At 41.9% G+C, this 17,795-nt stretch overlaps 1 protein-coding gene across 7 annotated transcripts in view; it reads right to left on the bottom strand.

The window, feature by feature from the left end:
- Positions 1-17,795, bottom strand: part of mef2aa (myocyte enhancer factor 2aa) — a 114,814-nt gene that overhangs the window by 9,930 nt on the left and 87,089 nt on the right. For 3 of the 7 annotated variants that reach the window (XM_020480710.2, XM_020480711.2, XM_031822764.1), the window contains exon 7: positions 2,215-2,262. The exons of the other annotated variants lie outside the window; for them this stretch is intronic. In XM_020480710.2, coding sequence (XP_020336299.1) covers positions 2,215-2,262 — 48 coding nt within the window. The remainder of the gene's footprint in view (positions 1-2,214; positions 2,263-17,795) is intronic. 7 annotated transcript variants of the gene reach the window in all.

The following is a 17,795-nucleotide window of genomic DNA, read 5'->3' as shown; positions in this document are numbered from 1 at the left end:
TGAGGAGCAATTCACTTAACAAATGTACTGTGACTGCTGTTTAAGGTGGGAATAGCATGCCATTACAGTTGGGTAAAACACAAGTAACAGATTGTTACTTTTTTAAAGTGACAATATGGGAATACTATGTCTGGCTACGCAAAACTATGTACTCATAGTACTGTATTCGTGGTACTTTATACATTTGTGTGAAATGTAATTTCTTTGTTTTACTCTAATGGTAGATTTACAGAAGAATGAGTCATAAGGCTGGTTTACCCCCCACCCAGAGTCATTTCCTGTGGCAGCAGCTCTAAAACAAAGTGAAAGAAAGCACAGGGCAATGACACCATCTCAGAGCTGATCAGGAGAAGGACCATTACAGTGCAGGTCACACCATGCATATATGGAATAGAACTGATGTGAGGTATATATGCAATGAAATCAATGAAATCCTATGGTATCAACGTGAGAGTATAAGCAAATTCAATAGCAGTTTCTAACTTGTTTTGATCCATTATTCAGCTTTTTGAAAGATTACAGATAGTAATTTGTTTTATTTGAAACAGAGGGATGAAAGAATCTATGCTATCTATTATTTCATCAAGAGATCAGTGACACAATTCAACAAGTAACTGAGTACTCCATTGTGTTGTATAGAGCCTAGTGAAACACAAGCCAGCTGCAGAATAAGCAGGACCTCGCTCTGTGAAATAATGGAACAATCACCTCTCTAGCTACAGATAAGAAACACCACAATACATGGCCAAATAAACAGTTATGAGACATACAATGGTATCTCACAGCTGAATCAACAACATACGCAATGCAAACTACTATAGCTCCCAGCACTCGCTTTCATCTTATACTGGAAGTGAATGCTGCAAAAGGTGCACGCATATAATTAGCCATGTAAATGACCCAAACCCTATAAATAGCAGACACTGCTATTGCTTATGGCAAAACATCCAATACGTTAACATAAGCATAGGTCCATTGGAGGACGAGTACCATCTGGGTCAACAACCGTTGGTCAACAACCGCTGCAAAGAAAGTATCTTCACTATTGGAAAGTCAGTGCAAATCAGAATTATTTATTTCTAAGAAAGATCTATTATTTTCTGAAAGGCAAACTCTGGTTGTGGATTTCCACACAGAGGTTTCTTCTCTTCTCGGCTCTACTCAGAAACCATTGTGGGAGTGGGCGAGCAAAATCAAGTGAGGCAATATCTGGGCTGGAGTTTGGGAGGGGGAGGGTCCTATCTTGCTTGATATGACTGTAAAAGGTGCAGCAACACAGCTCTCTGATAATGATCAGAAGCTATGATATCATCGTAAGGAATCCGTCCAAAATGAATATGTTTTGTAGCACAAACGTGGATGTGTAGGCAGTAACTAGGGCCTAACTGGGAGGAGAAACATGCTCCTTGAAGCTAATTTGACATGGACTAAAGCCAGTTGTGCACAAAAGCAACATGAAGAATAACTGTAGTGTACATTTGTACAGATGACCAGGCCTAAAAATTGCTGACGAAGAAAATACTTAAATGTAATTAGTGCCAGCATCCCTTTTAGACCTTTAAATGGTTTCTAAATGGGGCACTGTTACAAGATAGAAACAACTATTTTTACCTCACAGTTCATTTTAAAATGAGAAAATGATCACAAGAATGGAGCCAAGCCTTTTGGCAGAATCATATTTGTGGATTTGTTTTCTGTGTGTTATCTGAACCAGAATGGTTCTTCTGCCATCAAATCCTCAGTGAATGACCCCAGGACATGTACAATGATGTTTAGTTTCTGTTTGGGTAAATAAATATACTTTTTGTTGTAAGTAATTAACACCGCCCACTGTGGGAGAAAACTTACGAGGTTGTCTGTACCACTCAAACCTTCAGTTTTCATCTGAACGTAAGACAAAATAAACTCTGTTGACTAAATCGTGATTTCACCAGAATGAACCGCAGAGCAAGTGAGGCAGATCTGACCAGACTTGACTGTCATTAAGCAAACATCAGAGGAACATGAGTCTCAGTGAGGGAAGAGAATACACATTAATGAGAAAAGATTAATGGGTGTGAATCAAGAGCCTCTAATAGATTAAGTGGAAAGGAGAGCAAATTATAATTAATGAGCCTGGACAGAAACTCTTTAGCGGGTGCTCTGGTATTGATTTGACTCAGGAAACAGAGAGCAGGGCCACAGTATGTGAGAGATTACAGTACAGTCACTCACTCGGTAGTTGTTCCAAGAACGCCAATCCATATTTCACTTGGAGGGCCCCTTAACATAAAACAAATACAGTTTAAAACGCTTTTTAAAGGAAAAAGAACATACACATTGGAAGTGGTAATCTACTGGGAATAGCTACGGCTTCCACGGTTGTCTAGAAATGAAGGAATAATGTTCAAATAGACTCTTTTTGACACACAAACATCCCTTGTAATGGCTCTTCAAGAGACTGTAACGCTCCGGCATTAATGAAAGAATCTGCACAACTTGCAGGCATATTGCACAACAGAGAGAAGAGTGACATCCCTTACATATTGACAAGCTCTCATTCTGAATGCTCGACAGAGTGGGAATAGAGAGAGCATGGCAAGAGTGGAACCGTGTGCAAAGCAGCCCTAATGCATTGAGCAGTGTGACTTTATCACATAAACAATTCTACATTAGAATGCTAATTAGGAATGTATATATATATATATAGAATGCTAATATATATATATTTATATATATATATATATATATATATATACAGTGTGGCAAAAAAATATTTCGTCAGCCACCAATTGTGCAAGTTCTCCCACTTAAAAAGATGAGATGCCTGTAATTTTCATCATAGGTACACTTCAACTATGACAGACAAAATCCAGAAAATCACATTGTAGGATTTTTAATGAATGAATTAGGTAATTATGGTGGAAAATAAGTATTTGGTCACCTACAAACAAGCAAGATTTCTGGCTCTCACAGACCTGTAACTTCTTCGTTAAGAGGCTCCTCTGTCCTCCACCTGTATTAATGGCACCTGTTTGAACTTGTTATCAGTATAAAAGACACCTGTCCACAACCTCAAACAGTCATACTCCACTATGGCCAAGACCAGAGAGTTGTCAAAGGACACCAGAAACTGTAGAAAATTGTAGACCTGCACCAGGCTGGGAAGACTGAATCTGCAATAGGTAAGCAGTTTGGTTTGAAGAAATCAACTGTGGGAGCAATTATTAGGAAATGGAAGACATACAAGACCACTGATAATCTCCCTCGATCTGGGGCTCCACGCAAGATCGTACCCCGTGGGGTCAAAATGATCACAAGAACGGTGAGCAAAAATCCCAGAACCACACGGGTGGACCTAGTGAATGACCTGCAGAGAGCTGGGACCAAAGTAACAAAGCCTACCATCAGTAACACACTACACCGGGACACTACAGTAACACACTACTATCAGTAACACACTACTAGGGACTCAAATCCTGCAGTGCCAGACGTGTCCCCCTGCTTAAGCCAGTACATGTCCAGGCCCGTCTGAAGTTTGCTAGAGAGCATTTGGATGATCCAGAAGAAGATTGGGAGAATGTCATATGGTCAGATGAAACCAAAATTTAACTTTTTGGTAAAAACTCAACTCGTCGTGTTTGGAGGACAAAGAATGCTGAGTTGCATCCAAAGAACACCATACCTACTGTGAAGCATGGGGGTGGAAACATCATGCTTTGGGGCTGTTTTTCTGCAAAGGGACCGGGACGACTGATCCGTGTAAAGGAAAGAATGAATGGGGCCATGTATCATGAGATTTTGAGTGAAAACCTCCTTCCATCAGCAAGGTCATTGAAGATGAAACGTGGCTGGGTCTTTCAGCATGACAATGATCCCAAACACACCTCCCGGGCAACGAAGGAGTGGCTTCGTAAGAAGCATTTCAAGGTCCTGGAGTGGCCTAGCCAGTCTCCAGATCTCAACCCCATAGAAAATCTTTGGAGTTGAAAGTCTGTGTTGCCCAGCAACAGCCCCAAAACATCACTGCTCTAGAGGAGATCTCCATGGAGGAATGGGCCAAAATACCAGCAACAGTGTGTGAAAAGCTTGTGAAGACATACAGAAAACGTTTGACCTCTGTCATTGCCAACAAAGGGTATATAACAAAGTATTGAGAAACTTTTGTTATTGACCAAATACTTATTTTCCACCATAATTTGCAAATAAATTAGTTAAAATTCCTACAATGTGATTTTCTGGATTTTTTTTTCTCATTTTGTCTGTCATAGTTGAAGTGTATCTATGATGAAAACTACAGGCCTCTCTCATATTTTTAAGTGGGAGAACTTGCACAATTGGTGGCTGACTAAATACTTTTTTTCTCCACTGTATATAACACCTACTCATTCAAGAGTTTTTCTTTATTTTTACTATTTTCTACATTGTAGAATAATAGTGAAGACACAAAACTATGAAATGGCACATATGGAATCATGTTGTAGCCAAAAGTGTTAAACAAATCAAAATATATTTTATATTTGAGATTCTTCAAATTGCCTCCCTTTGCCTTGATGGCATTCTCTCAGCCAGCTTCATGAGGTAGTCACCTGGAATGCAATTCAATTAACAGGTGTGCCTTTTTAAAAGTTAATTTGTGGAATCTCTTTCCGTCTTATTAATGCATTTGAGTCAATCAGTTGTTGTGACAAGGTATGGGGGCATACAGGACATAGCCCTATTTGGTAAAAGACTAACTCCATATTATGGCAAGAACAGCTCAAATAATCCAAGAGAAACGACAGTACATCTCATAAGGACCGCCACAGGAATGATCCAGAGTTACCTCTGCTGCAGAGGATAAGCTCATTAGAGTTTCCAAATAAATGCTTCACAGAGTTCAAGTAACAGACACATATCAACATCAACTGTTCAGTTGAACATCAACTGTTAAGACATCAATAAGAAGAAGAGACTTGCTTGGGCCAAGAAACATGAGCAATGGACATTAGACCAGTGGAAATTTGTCCTTTGGTCTGGAGTGCAAATTGGAGATTTTTGGTTCCAACCGCTGTTTTTTTTAGATGCAGTGTGGGTAAACGGATGTGTATATCCCACTGTGAAGCATGGAGGAGGTGGTGTTATGGTGTGGGGGTGCTTTACTCGTGACACTGTCAGTGATTTATTTAGAATTCAAGGCACACTTAACCAGCATGGCTACCACAGCATTCTGCAGTGATACGCCATCCCACCTGGTTTGGGCTTAGTGGGACTATCATTTGTTTTTCAACAGGACAATGACCCAACACACCTCCAGGCTGTGTAAGGGCTATTTTACCAAGAAGGAGAGTGATGGCGTGCCGCATCAGATGATCTGGCCTCCGCAACCCCCAAACCTCAATCAAATTGAGATGTTGTGGGATTAGTCGGGCCGCAAAGCAGCCAACAATTGCTCAGCATATGACGGAACTCCTTCAAGACTGTTGGAAAAGTATTCCAGGTGAAGCTGGTTGAGAGAATGTCAAGCGTGTGCAAAGCTGTCATCAAGGCAAAGGTGGCTATTTGAAGAATCTCACATGTAAAAAATATATTGATTTGTTTTTGGCTACTACATAATTCCATATGTGTTATTTCATAGTTTTGATGCCTTCACTATTATTCTACAATGTAGAAAATGGCAAAAATAAAGAAAAACCCTTGAATGAGTAGGTGTTCTAAAACTTTTGACCGGTAGTGTATACAGTTGAAGTCGGAAGTTTTACATAAACCTTAGCCAAATACATTTAAACTCGGTTTTTCAGAATTCCTGACATATAATCCTAGTAAAAATTCCCTGTTTAGGTCAGTTCGGAACAACACTTTATTTTAAGAATCAGTATTTGGTAGCATTGCCTTTAAATTGTTTTACTTGGGTCAAACGTTTCAGGTAGCCTTCCACAAGCTTCCCACAATAAGTTGGGTGAATTTTGGCCCATTCCTCCTGACAGAGCTGGTGTAACTGAGTCAGGTTTGTAGGCCTCCTTGCTCGCACACACTTTTTCAGTTCTGCCCAAAAATCTATAGGATTGAGGTCAGGGCTTTGTAATGGACACTCCAATACCTTGACTTTGTTGTCCTTAAGCCATTTTGCCACAACTTTGGAAGTATGCTTGGAGTCATTGTCCATTTGGAAGACCCATTTGCGACCAAGGTTTAACTTCCTGACTGATGTTGCTTCAATATATCCACATAAATTCCCCTCCTCATGATGCCATCAATTTTGTGAAGTGCACCAGTCCCTCCTGCAGCAAAGCACCCCCACAACATGATGCTCCCATCCCTGTGCTTCACGGTTGGGATGGTGTTCTTCGGCTTGCAAGTCTCCCCCTTTTCCCTCCAAACATAACGATGGTTATTATGACCAAACAGTTCTATTTTTGTTTCATCAGACCAGAGGACATTTCTCCAAAAAGTATGATCTTTGTCTCCATGTGCAGTTGCAAACCGTATTCTGTCTTTTCTATGGCGCTTATGTCGATATAGGACTCGTTTTACTGTGGATATAGATACTTTTGTACCTGTTTCCTCCAAAGTACGTTCATCTCTAGGAGACAGAACATGTCTCCTTTCTGAGCGGTATGACGGCTGCGTTGTCCCATGGTGTTTATACTTGCGTACTATTGTTTGTACAGATGAACGTGGTACCTTCAGGCTTATGGAAATTGCTCCCAAGGATGAACCAAACTTGTGGAGGTCTACAGTTTTTTTCTGGGGTCTTGGCTGATTTCTTTTGATTTTCCCATGATGCCAAGCAAAGAGGCACTGAGTTTGAAGGTAGGCCTTGAAATACATCCACAAGTACACCTCCAATTGACTCAAATTATGTCAATTAGCCTATCCGAAGCTTCTAAAGCCATGACATAATTTTCTGGAATTTTCAAAGATGTTTAAAGGCACAGTCAATGTAGTGTATGTAAACTTCTGATCCACTGGAATTGTGATGGTAAAATTACTTGTGTCATGCACAAAGTAGATGTCCTAACCGACTTGCCAAAACTATAGCTTGTTAACAAGAAATTTGTGGAGTTTTTGAAAAACGAGTTTTAATGACTCCAACCTAAGTGCATGTAAACTTCCGACTTCAACTGTATATATCACAGTTGCTTTAATTACATCCATATAATTTATGTTTGAGCAAAGCATGAGTTCATATTCTTGTGAGCCAAGGTCTAGGTATTTGAACGAAAGCCAATACAGATGGCTCATTCCAGACAGAACAATTTAAAATTAATTTCTATCAAAAACCTCTCTCTGAAAATATATAATTAATATATATTTAAAATATGGCTAGAACAATTTGCCTGCAAAACCAAAATACTGTACTTTGTGAGTGAATATTTAGACCCTGACTCACCTTTTGTCATGGTCACCAAGACCCAGGCTACTTTATGGAGCCCGGGGCTCTTCAAACATAATCTCAGCCCCATCTCCTTATCTATCATGATTCATGCCTGCAGAGCACTGGGACTGAGCCACTGCGAGACCTCTCCAGGAGGAATATTGGGGCACTTTTCCCCCCTTATTTAAACACTGGCTTGTGTGCTCCTCACGTGCTAGATGACCCTCTCTGCTGATCCTCATTTACCCAAGTTAAACACGGTGTACATTTAGCACTGCCTGTAATGTTCTACGGGTGAAATTAATGTATGAAAATAGAAAATCCTATTGTGGCTTAACGTAAGATGTGGTGCATTAACAGAAACACACTTTCATGTTTTTGTTTAAATATTATTATGTTCTCGGATTGAAAACAGGCTCATGTTCATTCTGAATCAATACATACTCGATTTCCAATCAAATGACAAAGGCCTCTAATGTATTTCCTTCACACTGCTGCAGAAAGGAAACTATGACAACGGCTCCAAAAAGCTACAGCTTTCCAGCTGCAGTACTTATGCTTCCACAATGTGGAAGAGAGAAATGCTAAGGTGAAATGAGATGTCATGTCCATGGACAAAATGATTAATTTGCACTTTGTCTTTGCATGTCAATATTAAGAGAGTTTTCTTTCCAAGGACAAGAGCTGGCATGACAGGTAGGATTAGTGTTCGGATCAGGGCCACCATTCCCGAGGCTTAATCATTGATCCTGAGCATTTCCCAGGACATTCTCCATGCTTGTAAGCTCTTCTTAGTAGAGATATAAAGCCACACCACCGAGGGAGAAAAGAGAGCAACCAGTACAAGACAGGAGCATTCCGTCTGCTTTGTCCAAAAGGCCTCTCTTCTCCCAATAGCTGCAGCTTGTGAAAAATCTGAGCTATGTAAGAAATGGCCATCTGACAACAGCACTGAAGAGAGAGGTTTCTCTCCCAAGTAGTCTGTCTCTGCTGTTCCACCCAGTTTGGTACATACAACCCCACAACCTTACCGCTTACCCAGCACAGGGTCAGGGTTCCGAGCACTGCCAAAGACCAAATACAGACAGACCAAACATTTCACACAGCACTGACTCAGAGTATTGAATCACCTCACCAACCTCTTACTCAAACTTCAACCCAGCATATCTAGGCTCACAATTCAGGACAGAATTACATTTAAGATCTATAGCTTTAAAGGGATACTTCGGGATTTTGGCAATGAACCACTCTATCTAATTCCCCAGAGTCAGATTAATTCATGGATACCATTTGTATGTCTCTGCATCCTGTAGGAAGGAAGTTAGAGGTAGTTTCGCAAGCCGATGCTAACTAGCATTGGTTACCATAGACTCCCAATCATTGCGCTAACGCTGGTTAGCAATTCCGCTAAAGATAATAAGAAACTTCCTTCAAACTCCACAGAGAGACATACAAATGGTATCCACAAGATCATCTGGCAAATTAGATAAAGGGCTTACATTTTTTTTTTTTTTACCTGGCCTACCTGGTTAAATTAAAGTGAAATAAAAAAATAAATAAAAACGTCTTTTTTTGTTGAGTCTCATAGCAAAGGGTCTGAATAGTTATGTAAATAAGGCATTTTAAAAAACATTTCTAATAACATGTTTTTGCTTAGTCATTATGGGCTATTGTGTGTAGATTGATGAAATTGTTTTTAAAAATCTATTTTAGAGTAACAAAATGTGGAAAAAGTCAAGTGGTCTGTATATAGTATTCAGTGCATTTGGAATGTATTCAGACCCCTTGTCTTTTTCCATATTTTGTTACGTGACAGCCATATTCTAAAATTGATTAAATCAAGCAATTTCCTCATTAATCTACATTCAATACCCCATAATGACAAAGCAAAAACAGAAATAGCTTATTTACATAAGTATTCAGACCCTTTGCTATGAGACTCAAAATTTAGCTCAGGTGCATCCTGTTTCCATTGATCATCCTTGAGATGTTTCTACAACTTGATTGGAGTCCACCTGTGCTATATTAAATTCATTGGACATTTTTTGGAAAGGCACACACCTGTGTATAAATAAGGTCCCACAGTTGACAGTGTATGTCAGAGCAAAAACCAAGCCATGAGGTCGAAGAAATTGTCCATAAAGCTCCGAAACAGGATTGTGTTGAGGCACAGATCTAGCAAAGGGTACCAAAAAATGTATTCAGCATTGAAGGTCCCAAAGGACACATTTGCCTCCATTATTCTTAAATGGAAGAAGTTTGGAACCACCAAGACTCTTCCTAGAGCTGGCCCGCCCAGCCAAACTGAGCAATGGGGGGAGAAGGGCCTTGGTCAGGGAGGTGATCAGCGGCAGGGACTGGGAGACTAGTCAGCAAAGTACAGAGATGCTCCAGAGCGCTCAGGACCTCAGACTGGGGCGAAGGTTCACTTTCCAACAGGACAACAACCCTAAGCACACAGCCAAGACAACGCAGGAGTGGCTTCGGGGGAAGTCTCTGAATGTCCTTGAGTGGCCCAGCTAGAGCCCGGACTTGAACCCAATCTAACATCTCTGGAGAGACCTGAAAATAGCTCTGCAGTGACGCTCCCCATCCAACCTGACAGACCTTGAGTGGATCTGCAGAGAAGAATGGAAGAAACTCCCTAAATACAGGTGTGCCAAGCTTGTAGCGTCATACCCAAGAAGACTCGAGGCTGTAATCACTGCCAAAGGTGCTTCAACAAAGAACTGAGGAAAGGTTCTGAATACTTATGTAAATGTGATATTTCCATTTTATTTTGAATACATTTGCAAACATTTCTAAAAACGTGTTTTTGCTTTGTCAATATGGGGTATTGTATGTAGATTGTTGAGAAAAAAACTATTGAATACATTTTAGAATAAGGCCGTAACGTAACAAAATGTGGTAAAAGTCAAGGGGTCTGAATACTTTCCGAATGCAGTGTATATATTTATATACAGCAATATAAAAATGGAAGTTTATTGGTCGCGTACACAGATTTACAGATTTTATCGCAGGTGCTTGAGTTTCTGACTAGGTATTCACTTTCCCTAATATTGTATCATATGAGACACAGTGGCCTGCCTGGCAAGGAAAGTGGTTAATGTCCACCTGCTTAACTACACTGCTTGTAATGACTATATGCTGTCTTCATATACATGTACCACCTAATAGGATTTTGTTTTATTTTGTGTATGTGTGAGTTAAGTTTTGTCCTCTAAATTGTCCATCCCATTCAACAGTACAAGGAATGTCATTGTTAGTATTGCTGTCTTTTTTATTGTAAAATAATAAACATATAAAAAAAAATACAAAAATGTCCACCTGCCTCTGCCTCTGCCTCTCACAGAGCACATAGCAGCCATGACAGGCTGTCCGGTCATAGTGTACAGAAGACTTAGAGGGATGTCATGGCCGGAATACCTCCAGGGTTCTGCTGGCATAGGCATCTTGCAGGCTCTCTCCAGCCATATAAGGGCTGCCTTGTTACTTACTGGGAATAACAGATGCACCTGTCAATAGGCGGAAGGAAACTGGAGGAGGGATGGTGGTATGGAGGTGTCAGTCTTAAAGGAAACATTGTATTTATTTACCTGCTAAAGAGAATCAGCCGCCTCAACACTACCCTTTAGTATGTTAACTCTTTCAGGCACAGACAAGTTCCTAATGAAGGGAGAGCCCCTAAGAAAATATAGTGACTGTTGTCATCTCTAAACCCTTAACAAAACATGTTTAAAGCAACACAAAGTGAGCAATCTATTGAGAACAAAAGACAGTCTAGTTCTGTTACTATCCAGAAGGAACAGTTGGATGTGTGACCTTCCTGGTGTCCTTGGTGATTTGATTGTGTGTTACTATAGCGGAGGGACAGACATTAGCAGCTGTCGCCATTTTCCTCGGTTACTGTATTCAACCATCTATTCCTCTTCTTTGGAACAAATTGCCAAATAAAGACCTGTCCCTCTGGTCTTGGAGCCTTGGATGCATCATTACTCCAACATGTCTAGCTGCAGTCTGAATAACATACTGAACACTGTCAGGGTGTTGGGGATAGAAAAGAACATGCTGACATTCTGCTTGTCTGTCTTGCTATACAGTATGGACAGTGTCCCATCACTCGAACCTGCATATGTGACCGGTTTCAGGAAACTAGCCGTATGTCACGGATCACTACTTCACAGGACAGCCATTTGAATGTGAACTTCTTTTTCTTTTTTTATCAAAATATGTTTTTTGGCAGAAATGCCTTCTCGTACATGTGAACTTTCATGTGCATTAATAACAAACTTGTATGCCATCTGTAAATACGAATGACATTTTTAAATTACGAGCCTAGTTGGTTAAGCCAATGAGTGGGTAATGAGTGGGCTGGACATGCCAGGAGATGAGTTTGGATTGGTCTACCATATAGCAAGCTTCTGTCTATTTGAGCAGGTCAGTATGTCAAGGGAATCCTGTCTAACACACTTTTTTTATATCACGTAGTAAAACTGCATAAGTGTTTTGAAATCAGTTGAATTCGAGTATGATAGCTAAGGAGATGGAGAACACACCTGTCTCCGGATTACATCTTCAAATTAAGGGCAACCATGGCATCCGACATTAGATCCATCCATGAATGATGTGTATGGGTAAGATAGTCTAGCTAGCTACATTTTTAGATATTACACGTTTCAAATTTTGACAGAAAGTGGTTTCATTTAAAGTTAGTGTACTGTTAGCTCGCTAGCTAACGTTACGTGTATGATCTTATTATTCATATCTCAGAGCCATTTGCTTGGCTAGCTATAGCCTAATGTTAGCTAGCTAACATTGAACCTGTTTGGTTAGCTACCTGCCGATTCATGCAGGGTAGTAATGTCATGTGTTGGGATTATGGTTCACTGTTTACCTAGCTAGCTAGCTACATGTCTTAATAAAAGACTCCACTATGCAAGTAACCACTTCGGGTGCGTTCGTAAATTCAGTCTGGTCATCTACTCAGATTTCAGAGCACTCTCGTCTGAGTGTGTCAGAGAGAAGAATAGCTGCATTTACGAATACTCAACACCCGTTGAATATCGGCAAAAAAACAATTAAATTCTTGCCAGCAGCACAGTTACAGTCACCAACGATCTGGATAACATAACAGCCTAACAAGCTCTGCTAGGGCGAGTAATGTTCAGTGTTCTCTTATTTGTGTCTGGAAGTAGCTAGCAAGTTAGCTTGGGTGCTTGACGGCTGTTGTTAGTACAGAACGCTCAGTCAACCCTTAAAGAGATGGGTGGGGATAAAGCTTCAGAGGGTGTGAACGATGGGTGTAGACAAATAAGGGCTCTCCAATAGTAATAATCAAATCAAATCAAATACACATTTTATTGGTCACATGCACGTGTGTAGCAGATGTTATTGCGGAAGGCTTGTGCTTCCAGTTCCGACAGTGCAGCAATATCTACAGTAACCAGTAGTATCTCACAATTAATACCTAATACACACAAATCTAAGTAAAGGAATGGAATTAAGAATATATGAATGAGCAATGTCAGAGCGGCATAGACTACATACAGTAGATAGTATAGAATACAGTATATGCATATGAGATGAGTAATGCAAGATATGTAAACACTATTAAAGTAACATTATTATTACAAATCAGCCAGGCTAGATAATATCTCTCTTTATAAAATTATCTGCCAAAATTGTTGCAACACCTATTACTAGCCTGTTCAACCTCTCTTTCGTATCGTCTGAGATTCCCATCGATTGGAAAGCTGCCCCGGTCATCCCCCTCTTCAAAGGGGGAGACACTCTAGACCCAAACTGCTACAGACCTATATCTATCCTACCCTACCTTTCTAAGGTCTTCGAAAGCCATGTTAACAAACAGATCAACGACCATTTTGAAGCTCACCGTACCTTCTCCGCTATGAAATCTGGTTTCAGAGCTGGTCATGGGTGCACCTCAGCCATACTCAAGGTCCTAAACGATATCAAAACCGCCATCGATAAGATACATTAATGCGCAAACGTATTCATCGACCTAGCCAAGACTTTCGACTCTGTCAATCACCACATTCTTATCGGCAGACTCAACAGCCTTGGTATCTCAAATGATTGCCTCACCTGGTTCACCAACTACTTCTCTGATCAAGTTCAGTGTGTCAAATCGGAGGGCCTGTTGTCTGGACCTCTGGCAGTTTTTATGGGGGTGTCACAGGGCTCAATTCTCGGGCTGACTCTCTTCTCTGTATACATCAATGATGTCGCTCTTGCTGCTGGTGATTCTCTGATCCACCTCTACGCAGACAACACCATTCTGTATACCTCTGGCCCTTCTTTAGACACTGTGTTAACTAACCTCCAGATGAGCTACCATGCCATGCAACTCTCCTTCCTTGGCCTCCAACTGCTCTTAAATGCAAGTAAAACTAAATGCATGCTCTTCAACCGATCGCTGCCCGCACCTGCCCGCCCGTCCAGCATCACTACTCTGGACGGTTCTGACTTACAATATGTGGACAACTACAAATACCTAGGTGTCTGATTAGACTGTAAACTCTCCTTCCAGACTCACATTAAGCATCTCCAATCCAAAATAAAATCTAGAATCGGCTTCCTATTTCGCAACAAAGCATCCTTCACTCATGCTGCCAAACATACCCTCGTAAAACTGACCATCCTACCGATCCTCGACTTCGGCGATGTCATTTACAAAATAGCCTCCAACACTCTATTCAACAAATTGGATGCAGTCTATCACAGTGCCATCTGTTTGGTCACCAAAGCCCCATATACTACCTACCACTGGAACCTGTACGCTCTCGTTGGCTGGCCCTCGCTTCATACTCATCGCCAAACCCACTGGCTCTAGGTCATCTACATGTCTCTGCAAGGTAAAGCCCCGCCTTAACTCAGCTCACTGGTCACCATAGCAGCACCCACCCATAGCACGCGCTGCAGCAGGTATATCTCACTGGTCACCCCCAAAGCCAATTCTTCCTTTGGCCGCCTTAACTTCCAGTTCTCTGCTGCCAATCACTGAAGCTGGAGACTCCTATCTCCCTCACTAGCTGTCAGAGCAGCTCGCAGATCACTGCACCTGTACATAGCCGATCTGTAAATAGCCCATCCAACTACCTCATCCCCATACTGTAGGTATTTATTTATTTTGCTCCTTTGCACCCCAGTATCTCTACGCACATTTATCTTCTGCACATCTACCATTCCAGTGTTTAATTGCTATATTGTAATTACTTCGCCACCATGGCCTATATATTGCCTTAGCTCCCTTATCCTACCTCATTTGCACACACTGTATATAGACTTTTCTTCTACTGTAATATTGACTGTATGTTTGTTTATTCCATGTGTAACTCTGTGTTGTTGTATGTGTCGAACTGCTTTGCTTTATCTTGGCCAGGTCGCAGTTGTAAATGAGAACTTGTTCTCAACTAGCCTACCTGGTTATATAAAGTTGAAATAAATAAAAAATTTAAGAGACTATTGTTACATTTATTAAAGTGGCCAATGATTTCAAGTCTGTGTATGTAGGCAGCAGCCTCTCTGTGCTAGTGATGGCTATTTAACAGTCTGATGGCCTTGAGATAGAAGCTGTTTTTCAGTCTATCGATCCCAAATGTGATGCATCTGCACTGACCTCGCCTTCTGGATGACAGCGGGGTGAATAGGCAGTGGCTTGGGTGGTTGGCTTTGATTATCTTTTTGGCCTTCCTATCAGATGCTGTAGGTGTCCTGGAGGGCAAGTAGTTTGCCCCCTGTGAAGCGTTGTGCAGACTGCACCACCCTCTGGAGACCCCTGCGGTTGTGGTCGGTGCAGTTGCCATACCAGGTGATGATACAGCCCGACAGGATGCTCTCAACTGTACATCTGTAAAAGTTTGTGAGGGTTTTAGGTGACACGCCAAATTTCTTCAGCTTCCTGAGGTTGAAGAGGCGCTGTTGCGCCTTCGTCACCACACTGTCTGGGTGGACCATTTCAGTTTGTCAGTGATATGTACGCAGAGGAACTTAACTTTCCACCTTCTTCACTGCTGTCCCGTCGATAGGGGGGTGCTCCCTTTGCTGTTTCCTGAAGTCCACGATCATCCCCTTTGTTTTGTTGACGTTGAGTGAGCAGTTATTTTCCTGACACCACACTCCCAGAGCCCTCACCTCCTCCCTGTAGGTTGTCTCGTTATTGTTGGTAATCAAGCTAATACTGTTGTGTCGTGCATTGTCAAGCTGTCATGGATGAACAGGGAGTACAGGAGGGGGCTGAGCACTCACCCTTGTGGGGCCCCAGTGTTGAGGATCAGCAAAGTGGAGATGATGTTTCCTACCATCACCACCTGGGAGCGGCCTGTTAGGAAGTCCAGGACCCAAATGCACAGGACGGGGTTCAGACCCAGGGCCTCGAGCTTAATGATGAGCTTGGAGGGTACTATGTTGTTGAATGCTGAGTTATAGTCAATGAACAGCATTCTTACATAGGTCTTCCTCTTGTGCAGATGAAATAGGCCAGTGTGTAGTATGATGGCGACGGCATCGTCTGTGGACCTATTGGGGCGATAAGCAAATTGAAGTGGGTCTAAGGTGGCAGGTAAGGTGGAGGTGACATGATCCTTGACTAGCCTCTCAAAGCACTTCATGATGACAGAAGTGAGTGCTATGGGGAGATAGTAATTTAATTAGGTTTCTTTTGCATTATTGGGTACAGATACAATGGTGGCCATCTGGAAGTAGGGACAGCAGACTGGGATAGGGAATATGTCTGTAAACACAGCAGTCAGCTGGTCTGCACTTGCTCTGAGGACGCAGCTAGGGATGCCGTCTGGGCCAGCCATGGAGAAGGAGAGCCCACAGTCCTTGTTAGCTGGCTGCGTCGGTGGCACTTTGTTATCCTCAAAGCGGGCAAATAATGTGTTTAGCCTGTCTGGATCCAAAACGTTGGTGTCCACGATGTGGCTGGTTTTCCTTTTGTAGTCCGTGATTGTCTGTAGACGCTGCTACATACGTCTTGTGTCTGAGCTGTTGAATTACGACTCCACTTTGCCTTTGCCATATTCCCAGTCACATTGCCATGGTTAAATAGTACCAAAACATTCAAAGGACATTTTCTCAAAAGTGAGTTTACAAGTTTAGCAACTTTCAAAGCAGAATGACTTTCCCATTGTTCCTCAACTGTACAGTGGTGGCCAAAATGTTTGAGAATGACACAAATATACATTTCCACAAAGTTTGCTGCTTCAGTGTCTTTAGACATTTTTGTCAGATGTTACTATGGAATACTGAAGTATAATTACAAGCATTTCATAAGTGTCAAATGCTTTTATTGACAATTACATGAAGTTGATGCAAAGAGTCAATATTTGCAGTACTTCTTTTTCAAGACCTCTGCAATCCGCCCGGGCATGCTGTCAATTAACTTCAGGGCCACATCCTGACTGATGGCAACCCATTCTTGCATAATCAATGCTTGGAGTTTGTCAGAATTTGTGGGTTTTTGTTTGTCCACCCGCCTCTTGAGGATTGGTCACAAGTTCTCAATGGGATTAAGGTCTGGGGATGTTTTGTTCCCCGAGCCACTTAGTTATCACTTTTTCCTTTTGGTAATGTGCTCCATCATGCTGGAAAAGGCATTGTTCGTCACCAAACTGTTCCTGGATGGTTGGGAGATGCTGCTCTCGGAGGACGTGTTAGTACCATTCTTTATTCATGGCTGTGTTCTTAGGCACAATTGTGAGTGAACCCACTCCCTTGGCTGAGAAGCAACCCCACACATGAATGTTCTCAGGATGCTTTATTGTTGGCATGACACAGGACTGATGGTAGCGCTCACCTTGACTTCTCCGGACAAGCTTTTTTCCGGAAGCCCCAAACAATTGGAAAGGGGATTCATCAGAGAAAATGACTTTACCCCAGTTCTCAGCAGTCCAATCCCTGTACCTTTTGCAGAATATCAGTCTGTCCCTGATGTTTTTCCTGGAGAGAAGTGGCTTCTTTGCTGCTCTTCTTGACACCAGGCCATCCTCCAAAAGTCTTTGCCTCACTGTGCGTGCAGATGCACTCACACCTGCCTGCTGCCATTCCTGAGGAAGCTCTGTACTGGTGATGCCCTGATCCCGCAGCTGAATCAACATTAGGAGACGTCCTAGCGCTTGCTGGACTTTCTTGGGCGCCCTGAAGCCTTCTTCACAACAATTGAACCGCTCTCCTTGAAGTTCTTGATGATCCGATAAATGGTTGATTTAGGCGCAATCTTACTGGCAGCAATATCCTTGCCTGTGAAGCCCTTTCTGTGCAAAGCAATGATGACGACACATGTTTCCTTGCAGGTAACCATGGTTGACAGAGGAAGAACAATGATTCCAAGCACCGCTCTCCTTTTGAAGCTTCCAGTCTGTTATTCGAACTCAATCAGCATGACAGAGTGATCTCCAGCCTTGTCCTCGTCAACACACCTGTGTTAACGAGAGAA

The sequence above is a fragment of the Oncorhynchus kisutch genome, linkage group LG4 (assembly GCF_002021735.2).
Source record: "Oncorhynchus kisutch isolate 150728-3 linkage group LG4, Okis_V2, whole genome shotgun sequence".
Classification (NCBI taxonomy): Eukaryota; Metazoa; Chordata; class Actinopteri; order Salmoniformes; family Salmonidae; genus Oncorhynchus; species Oncorhynchus kisutch.
The sequence above is the reverse complement of the archived record's forward strand: the minus strand, read 5'-3'. Positions and strand labels throughout refer to the sequence as shown.